Source organism: Salvelinus sp. IW2-2015, linkage group LG20 (assembly GCF_002910315.2).
Source record: "Salvelinus sp. IW2-2015 linkage group LG20, ASM291031v2, whole genome shotgun sequence".
NCBI classification, from domain to species: Eukaryota; Metazoa; Chordata; class Actinopteri; order Salmoniformes; family Salmonidae; genus Salvelinus; species Salvelinus sp. IW2-2015.
The window spans coordinates 24,473,950-24,484,570 of NC_036860.1; the positions used below are offsets into that span (position 1 = coordinate 24,473,950).

The 10,621-nt window shown below is 44.5% G+C and overlaps 1 protein-coding gene across 1 annotated transcript in view; it reads left to right on the top strand.

Moving 5' to 3' along the window:
- LOC111981457 (serine/threonine-protein kinase 32A-like) overlaps positions 1-10,621 on the top strand; it is a 66,773-nt gene that overhangs the window by 49,228 nt on the left and 6,924 nt on the right. Inside the window, exons 10-11 of the mRNA XM_024012734.2 lie at positions 185-310; positions 1,163-1,291. Coding sequence (XP_023868502.1) covers positions 185-310; positions 1,163-1,291 — 255 coding nt within the window. The remainder of the gene's footprint in view (positions 1-184; positions 311-1,162; positions 1,292-10,621) is intronic.

The following is a 10,621-nucleotide window of genomic DNA, read 5'->3' on the forward strand; positions in this document are numbered from 1 at the left end:
CAGTGCTGAAGTAGCCTACCCCTACACCACTCATCTACATTCCTGTGGTGTATGCGGTGTGTGTGATGTGTGTGTTCCTGCTCTTCCTCCTCTTTACCTCCCCTCTCCTCTTGTTCTCTTCTCCTCCCCTCTTGTTCTCTTCTCCTCCTGCTACTCCTCCTCCTCTTCCCTTCTCCTCCTCTAGTTGCTGTGTATTGACGTGCACCAGCGTGTGTCCTGCCTGGCTGAGCTGCAGGATCTAGACCTGCTGTCTGATGTCAACTGGGACACTGTGCTCAACAAACAGCTGCCCCCCGGCTTCATCCCCAACGTGAGTCAGACCACAACATTATGCCGACGTTGCCACGACGTTGCCACAGCCCAAACAGAGAGGTGCGTCACCACGGCCCCCCTGCTGGTCTGAGGAGGCCGTTACGGGTCATTAGAGCTCATGTCTCTTACACACACACACACAAACAACAACAACACAACCACACACACACACACACACACACACACACACACACACACACACACACACACACACACACAGCCTCTGCATCTCCTCAGGTGTTAGGAAGCAGGTGTGTGACAAGCAGGTAAAATGATGCATGCAAGGTAGTGGCGTCATCAGCCGTCATGCAGTAGGTCGAGCTGTTCGGTTGGCACAGTAAGCTAAGCTTGTACCTACCTCCCATCCTTGCACAACCTTACCAAACCAAGCCAAGCTTGTCCCAACCTCCAACACCCGATCATTTGGTGCCAGGGAGCGGAGCTTTGACTTGTGAACCCTCGCTTCATACCTGACAGCTCATGGAGGAGTTGAACGATGAATGGACACTGATTCAAGGGGACTATCAGCTGTTGACTGATAACAGCAACACTACAGGCTGTCATTGGTTACCAAGCTAACAGGAAATTACAGTATCTGATTCCCTGTGGTGTGTGATTATAGAGTGAATTCCCTGTGGTCACTACAGCCGGCCAGGTAGGAGAGATAGGGAAGGTCGATCGATTGAATCGACATCCTCGCTCTATAGAATAAATGCTTCATCCTGTATTGTGTTTCTTCCTCAGCTCCTTACCAACAACTGTGGCAGGGTGGCCGCTATGATCTATTTCAAATCCCAGATTGCCCCTTTAAATGTTCATCCTGTGTTGTGGCCTTCTGTTCCTCTTCCAGAGGCGGAGGCTCAACTGCGACCCCACCTTTGAGCTGGAGGAGATGATCCTGGAGTCCAAACCGCTGCACAAGAAAAAGAAAAGACTAGCCAGGAAGACCAGAGAGCAGGGCTCCAATGGGTCCCCCCAGGTAAAGCCTCACCCTAACAACAAACCCCTGCCTCTCAATGGTTCCACTTCCTTCCAGAGCTCACCATCAGTCACAAGAACCGACTGTGTGTGCATTTAGCTCGGCAGCAGGTGATAAGTAGCCTTTAGTTTGTCCCTTAAATATGTCCCGCGTGGATGTAATGGATGGAAGAAGCACATTTCTTATCTGAATAAATGAACGATGTGGACGTTCCATGCGTGAGGGAGAAGGGGAATGTGAAGAATGCAATCACTCTCTCTCTCTTTTTTCTATTTTTTTCTCTCCTTCACACTTTCTGTACGTCCACATAAATCAGCCAAGTCCTCTCGGTGTTTACGCCGACCGTGAGGAAAACACCCAAAGGTTAATTTGATCCCCCAGTAAGAGAGTTGATGGGGGGGGGGTGTAAAACACACACACATACAGACACACACAAACACACGAAAAAGAGCTGGAAAGATTGGCATCAGTGATTTCATTAAAGGTGCTTTTTCCGTGGTGGTGGGCATTCATCAAGCATCCTCCACCGTTTACGGGCAGAGAGTGCTGCTGTGTACTGGACTGGCTGCTGTGACTGCTGCTGGGGGCCATGTTGTTAATGATGCCACTTGTTCAAATCAAATGGTATTTGTCACATGTGGCCGAATACAACAAGTGTAGAGTTTACAGTGAAGTGTTTACTTTACGAGCCCTTTCCCAACAATGCAGTTAAAAAGTAAGAACATTTACAAATAGATCAAATAAAATAGTAACACAATAAAATAACAATAACGAGGAAATYTACAGGCTATATACCAGTACCAAGTCAGTATACCGGGGTACGAGATAGTTGGGGTGATTGATTGAGGTAATATGTACATGTACTGCAGATAGGGGGTGAAAAGCAGAAAGTCCGGGTAACCATTTAATGAACCAGTCAGCACCCCCTCCTACTCCTGTCCCCTCCCTTCTCCTCGTCTTCTCTCCCCTCCCTCCTCGTGTAAGCTTCTCTACTTTCTATTTCTCATTCAGTACAGCAGACTGCTTCTGTTTGCCATCCCAGTGTGAGTGATCGAGTTACAGCCTTTTAAATGTTGTTTACCCAACACGGGGTGGTGCACATGAATGCACATGATCGGAGGGACTCCATCGGCTAATCAGGAACCATCGACTAAACGCCTCATGTCAAGGGCCATTATAAAGTATATCAGTTTCTCAGTTTAGATTCTCTCCGTTGTCAGCTACATTAAATAGATTTTATGTGACTCTTTTCCAATAGAGGTAATACATTTGGGTGGTATGGGCACAAATCTTGTTCGTCAGTAGCAATAATAAGCCAGAGCTGGCCCCAAATTMAGTCATGTTTTATGGAAGCTGACAACTTTTGTGGGAACTGGCCCAAGTGGAGCTCTGTGAATCTCGCAGTGCTTTAGAAAGACATGATGCAGATTCTTCTTCCCTGGGTTTAATGTAGAAGGTTAATTCACACAAACTGAAATGCTCTATAGTAATGAAGAAGTGTATTAACCCACCTCGTTTCAATGTGGTGAATTGGGTAATATTTGGTAGATACATTGATCAATGCGATTCCAACCTGTTTTCACTCACTCAAAAGAGAGCCAAAAGTTTGTTGAATTCCCAATGTGTTCTCACTATGCTTTCAACCATCTAAAAGCACAACCAAGTTCCAATGGAAAATCAATGATCTGATTTTTGGTTTAGTTGTCACCTAAATGTGTTCTCACTGTGCTTTCAACCATTTAAAAGCACATCAACGTTCAAATGGCAATACACTGACAGATCTATTTGTTTATTTATACAACTTAATTTGTTATCACTGTGTTTCATCTAATAGCACAGCCAAATTACCTGGATTGCAGCTAGTTGAAATGACATTGAAGTACATGGTGCAAGTGAACAGTGCTGTTTGAGATTCTGTGCAGATTCGTTTAGCAATTGGGAAGATTTGCACAAACCTGCAACCCTGAACATGCACGCTTTCTGTGATTACATAAGGCATTTATTGTTACAGTAACCTCAAAATGTGGCCATGGATGTGTTACTCATTTTGAATAAATACTGTTACATTAGTTTGTAAGATGGCCTTAACATTAGGCTATTTGCTGTCTTACAAAAGTAATCTTGAATTGTGTTTGGCTGACAACGCAACCAAATATCAACATTTATCAGAGATGTATCTACCACTTAGATAGTTCCATCTGAGTCACTAGCTTAATCCTATTCTTTAACTTTTATTTTTGGTTGAAATGGAAGACTTGAATCCAACATGTAATTTGTTAACTTGCATTGCAAAAGTGATATTGAATTGTGTTTGGTTGTCAACGCAACCAAATATCAACATTTGAAAGATATGTACTTTCTGCTTGGATAGTTCCATCTTTGCCACTGAGTCTGGCTTTAATTCCAGTCTGTCTACAAGTTAATAATTGATATGTTGGATTCACGTCTACATTTCAACCAAAAATCTAAGTTAAAGTATAGGACTAAATCAAATCAAATCAAATTTTAAATGCACTTCAAATACAGTTTGATTTGATTGAATCCTATTATTTAACTTTTATGTTTTGTTGAGATGGAGACGTGAGTCCAACATATTTATTATAACTTGTAGATTCCATTTTAAATCAACTTAAGCTTGAAACCTGAGGCCTATATGCAATGTTGCCTCTAAGCTGCATGCGGGACTGTCGCGCAAAAGAAATCTCCCCATGCAGAGAAGCCCGAGATTGAACTTCACTCAACTTTCTAGAGTTTCCCCCATTAGTTAACTTTATCAATGTTTCTCTTTACTGTGGGAATTGTGATTGAATCAACGCAACATTAGCCACTTTCAAGGCAATATAAATAACAAACTATGCAAGATTTAGTATGCAAAACTAACGATGCAAGAGATGTTGTTTTAGGCTGAATGCATCGGAGTAGGATTRTATTGCATTACAGGCATGACTCAGGTCCGTACTCTACACAGACTGGTGAGCCATAACCAATCAGAGCTTTAGTAAGCCTATATGCAAATAGACCATTGGCATATATGGATCTGTGCCATTCACTTTGAACTGGACTGTTTTTACAGCATGAGCGGTCATGAGTAGATGCGCTTGTTTTGAGATCAAAGTGAGAGCTACATGTAGTGACGTGTGTACATTTGTTCATATCCTTTGCTAGTTAGTGAMTTTTTAGCTCAGTTATAGATAATTTGTAGTCTGCGATGGGGGAGTGATTGCTTCCTACAAGAGCATAAAATATGTGCATTTCTAGAGGGGCTGTGTTTTCCATGTTAAAATGTTATGGGATGCATTTTCTCCATTGTTTTTGATGGTAGGCCACTCTGGTAGGCCTACATTATCATCAAATAGCTACAGTAGCCTACTTGACCACTGTTAAAACTAACTTAAAGCGGGTACAGCCTCAGTGTTCACAGTAAACGCGCACCGGACGTTGCACAGAATTCTCACAAAGTTCAAGTTTGCGSRCAGCAGACCTGAAATTTGCTCACTGACGAAAAACATTACAACGAACATTGCCTATATGTATTGTTTCATCCTGGGCTGAATTTAAACAATAGCTGTTGATTACTTCCCAAATGCTACTGTATATAGACCTAACTAGCATCGTTGATGAGATGTGATTGCTGAAGTATGGTTACATTTCATTTGCTCTGTTGAACATACCCTTTGGAAAGACTTCGATAGCAACACTGAATCTAMTAAMTGGAGATTGTTCAACAATCATTCTCACGATAGCACATTGGTAATTGTAAGTGACAAATATCAAAGCTAAGCAGTGCTGGGTTTGGATAAAACCCTGGGCGGGAGACGGAAGGGATAGATGTAGATAGATCAACTCTCCTTAAGGAGGTGCCGGCTAGCAGAGGCGTCATGCCCATAGGCCCTGTGCCCCCTCAGATTTGTCCTGTAAAATGATTATATACTGTATATTTTGGGGGGTTTCCCAGTAGTACAACTGGACACCTAGCAATTTTATGAAGTTGGCTTTAGCTAGCCCTGGGCCTCGTTTCCCAGTTGCGATGTAACTTAAGCACTATGACGATAGTACCAGYTGCATCATTATTCACGAGGCAGCTTTTTAAGTGTTTCCCAAACATGCACGGAGAGAGAATGTTCACTAAGTGCGTCGTTACACCATGCGTCGATACTGATAGGATCAAAAGAAAAGCAGAGCTGCTCTCAGACCAGCTTTCTCCATTCAAATCTTACCTTAACATTAGAATCATTCCACATGAGCGATATTACCACCTAGGGCTGCAAATAGGATATTGAGGCGACTTATTATGCTTACCAAATAATAATGCAGTAAATCACAGATTGGGCAGAGCATTGCGCAAATGTTGTCACTGATCATGAAACACATTTTGGCAAAAATGACAGACAGTAGCCTAGTCACAAAATACAATTCAATTGATTGAACATGAAATAGATTTAAATATGATTAAATTAGCCTATACAGGCCCATGTAGCCTATGRATCATCTTGGTTTTCATTTGAAGCATCATTCTATCCTTCACTTGTTTGTAACAATTGCAAATACTTAGGCAATTTTGTATTWGTAGTCAACTTCGTWCTGAAGTTATCGGCAGTCACAGTCAGATAAAACGTATTGATCCTATGTTTAGCCACCCTCCAGCCATCCTCARGTACTTTGTGCCCCCTCAAATTGCGGGGGTGCATGACACCCACGCCGCTTAGCCTATCGTTTTTTTTCTTATAGTGGATATTACGTTGAAGAGCTGACGTTGTTTTCAAGGTAAAAATGCWACATATTTTGTCTATGTTGAAAATTGSTTACCAGGYTGACATAATCCTGTGGTTGAAATTGTATCCTCAAAACAACAGTTTACGTTGATGACTTTTTTCAAATCCAATGTATTTTCCAAGGAGATTCCATTTCACAATACGTTGACAAATTACGWTGGATTTAACCAGTTTATGCCCAGTGGCATAAAGAATACTGTTCAACGTCTTGGAGATAGGAACCTCAAAGCATTGGGCCTCCCAGTTCTATTTTGTGAACCATACTAAGAATGCTTCATACATGCCTTCTAGCTGGAAGTTTACTTAACTACATGCATTTTTAAATAAAACCAGTGAGCCAAGCGTACTTTCCCCCCCACAACTATCTAAAATGGGAAAACAGCATTGTGCGCATGCTTGTGTTTCTTCGTGCATGCATGAGTGTGTGTTTGTGTGTTTACGGAGGGACCTCTGGGACCACTTGTGGAGAGGAAGGAGGACACATAGTTATCTTGCCTGTAGTGCAGAGAGAGAGAGAGAGAGAGAGAGAAAGACAGAGAGACCCATTACGTGTAACCATTTCTAAAGCAGTGCAGATCAATATTATATGAATGGCAGGCGGGGCGCTGCCCAAATATCTCACCCTGCTGCTGGCTCATTGCCTCAGGCTTCCTCCTTCCTCCCTGTCTCCCCCTTCCTCCCCCTCTCTATTTCTTCCTCCCCACATTATGTTCTCCTTGTTTGACTCCGCAACCCTCTCTCTCTCTTTCTCTCTCTTATTTTCTGTCTTCTTCTCAGCCTCTACAATGTTCTCTATCTCCCTACATCTCTCTCCTCCCCCTCTCTCTCTCCCTCTGCTGTTGAACCTATAATGGACAGTAGAATTAGCTCAATTAAATCACAGATAATGCAGTGGGAAATTGGACTTGTTTTGTCGTGAACAGCATACATAGGCTCATCCTTCCGAATGAAATTGTATTGGTCGGGCACACATATTTTGCAGATTTTACCGTAGTTGCAGCTTTTGRTTCTAGCTCCAACAGTGCAGTAATACAAAACAATACACACAAATCCCCACCAAATGAAATAAAGTAAGAAATCAGAAAGAGCAATGTCAGAGTGCGGAATATAAATACATATACTCTGAGTGTACAAGACATTTTCATGACAGACTGACCAGGTGAATCCAGGTGAAAGCTACAGTATGATCCCTTATTGATGTCATCTGTTAAATCTATTTCAATCAGTGTAGAGGAAGGAAGGGGGGGTTAAAGACGGATTTTTAAGCCTTGAGACAATTGAGACATGGATTGTGTATGTGTGCCATTCAGAGTGTGAARGGGCAAGATAAGAGATTTAAGRTCCTTTGAATGGGGTACGGTAGTAGGTGCCAGTTTCCAGTGTGTATCAAGAATGGTTCACCACCCAAAGGACATCCAGCCAACTTGACTCAACATGTGCCAGCATCTCTGTGGAACGCTTTCGTTACCTTGTAGCGTTTATACCCCGATGCAAAAGGAGGTACAACTCAATATTAGGAAGYTGTTATTAATGTTTTGTACACTCAGTGTATATGTATATAATGGTGTGTATAGACAGTGTAGACAGTATATGAAAATAAAAGGTGTGTACAGCAGTAGTAATATAGGATGAGCCTTGACTGAATACAGTATATACATATGAGGTGGGTTAAACAGTATTTAAACACAATTAAAGTGACCAGTGTTCAATGACTATGTACATAGGGAAGCAGTTTCTAAGGTGCAGGGTAGAGTACTGGGTGGTAACCGGCTGGTAACAATGACTAAGTTCAGGGCAGGATGCTGGGCGGAGGCCGGCTAGTGGTGGCTATTTAAAAGTCTGATGGCCTGGAGATAGAAGCTGTTTTTCAGTCTCTCAGGCTCAGCTTTGATGCACCTGTACTGTCTCTGCCTTCTAGATGGTTGCGGGGTGAACAGACCGTGGCTCAGGAGGCTGAGGTCCTTGATGATCGTCTTGGCCTTCCTGTGACACCGGGTGCTGTAGATGTCCTGGAGGGCAGGCAGTGTGCCCCCGGTGACGGGTTGGGCTGACCACATCACCCTCTGGAGAGCCCTGTGGTTGAGGACAGTGCAGTTGCCGTACCAGGCGGTGATACAGCCCAACATGATGCTCTCAATGGTGCATCTGTAGAAGTTCGTGAGGGTCAAGGGCCAYGCCAAATTTCTTCAGCCTCCTGTTTGTGTGGATGGACTATTTCAGGTTGTCAGTGATGTGCACGCCAAGGAACTTGAAGCTTTTCACCCTCTCCACTGTGTATGGGGACCTGCTCTCTCTGCTGTCTCCTGTAGTCCACAATCAGCTGCTTCATTTTGTTGATGTTGAGGGAGAGGGAGAGGTTATTTTCCTGGCACCACTCTGCCAGGGCCCTCACCTCCTCCTCCCTGTCTTGTCATTGTTGGCAATCAGGTCTACCACTGTTGTATCATCAGCAAACTTGTCGCGTGCGGGACCACGCGGTCATCGGTGAACAGGGAGTGCAGGAGGGYGCTGAGCACYCACCTTTGTGGGGCCCCCGTGTTGAGGATCAGCGTTGCAGAGGTGTTGTTATCTACATTCAACAATTGGGGTAGGCCCATCAGGAAGTCCAGGACCTAWTTGCACAGGGTGGGGTTCAGACCKAGGGCCCTGAGTTTAGTAATGAGCTTGYAGGGCACTATGGTGTTGAAGGCTGAGCAGCAGTCGATGAACAGCATRCTTACGTAAGTATTCCTCTTGTCCCGATGGGATAGGGCAGTGTGCAGTGCGATGACGATTGCGTCATCCGAGTATCCATTGGGGCAGTGTGCAAATTCCATCCTCCATTCACCCGACTCACTTCTACGACTAAGATGGAGGCGGAATCTGTAACGGTCAGAACCAACGGTATGGCGGTCAGATAGTTATTGTACACAATGATGTCACCGAATTGACGTCTTGAGGCCATATCTGTACAATTGAAATAGACAATGACGTCAACTGCATCTTTACCATCGTGGAAAACGGCTAACAGAAAGATCGCTCGAGGTTAATTTTGTAAAATTAAATGTTTTAATCAAACAGCTGGGCATAATTAACTTCTGAACTTCCACTACGCTGCTCAGCCTGGCTGCCTTGTCTGCTCCACAGGGGGTTCTCGTTCTACAGGTGGAGAGCTCATCCCGTACCACCCCTGTCTGTCTGTCTGTCTGTCTGGGCTCTATTTTTGGCTGGCGCTACGGCGGCGCAAGTGCCAACCGCATGTTAGTCGGGAATTTCATCAAGTAAATCTGGTGCTCTGGCATTTTCCACAACATGCGCCAGGTTTGGGAAATATACCTGTCTAATATCAGCACTGTTGTTGCAAAGCTACGGGTCATTTACGAAAGTTACCGGAATCTTTCGTAATTTTGGTAATATATGACTACCTCCCCATAGCACTCACATTGGTAGCCATGAAGTGCTTTGAAAGGCTGGTCATGGCTCACATCAACACCGTCATCCCGGAAACCCTAGCCCCACTCCAATTCCCCAACAGATCCACAGATTACGCAATCTCAATCGCACTCCACACTGCCCTTTCCCACCTTGACAAAAGGAACACCTATGTGAGAATGCTGTTCATTGACTACAGCTCAGRCCTCAACACCATAGTGCCCACAAAGCTCATCACTAAGCTAAGGACCCTGGGGCTAAACATCTGCCAAGCTGATCCTCAACACAGGGGCCCCTCAGGGGTGCATACTTAGTCCCKTTCTGTACTCCCTGTTCACCCACGACTGCATAGCTAAGCACGACTCCAGAACCATCATTACGTTTGCTGACAGCACAACGGTGGTAGGCCTGATCACCGATGACGATGAGACAGCCTATAGGGAGCAGGTCAGAGACCTGGCAGTGTGGTGACAGGACAACAATCTCTCCCTCAACCTGAGCAAGACAAATGAGCTGATCTTGGACTTCAGAAAAAGGAGGGCTGATCACGCCCCCATTCACATTGACAGGGCTGTAGTGGAGCGAGTTCCTTGGTGTCCACATTACCAACAAACTATCATGGTCCAAACACACCAAGACAGTCTTGAAGAGGGCACGACAACGCCCTTTCCCCCTCAGGAGACTGAAAAGGTTTGGTATGGGTCCCTAGATCCTCAAAACGTTCTACASCTGCACCATTGAGAGCATCTTGACCGGTTGCATCACCACCTGGTATGGCAACTACTCGGCAACCGACCGTAAGGTTCCTAATAAAATACCAAAATACCAAGGTACTACAGAGGGTAGTGCGTACAGCCCATTACATCACTGGGGCCAAGCTTCCTGCCATCCAGGACTATATACTAGGCAGTGTCAGAGGAAGGCCCAAAAAATTGTAAAAGACTCCAGTCACCCAAGTCAGAGACAGTTCTCTCTGCTACTTCACAGCAAGCGGTACCGGAGCACCAAGTCTAGATCCAAAAGGCGCCTTAACAGCTTCTACCCCCAAGACATAAGACTGCTGAACAATTAATCAAATGGCCACCCAGACTATTTGCATTGACACCCCCTCTTTGTTTTTACACTGCTGCTACTCACTGTTTATTAT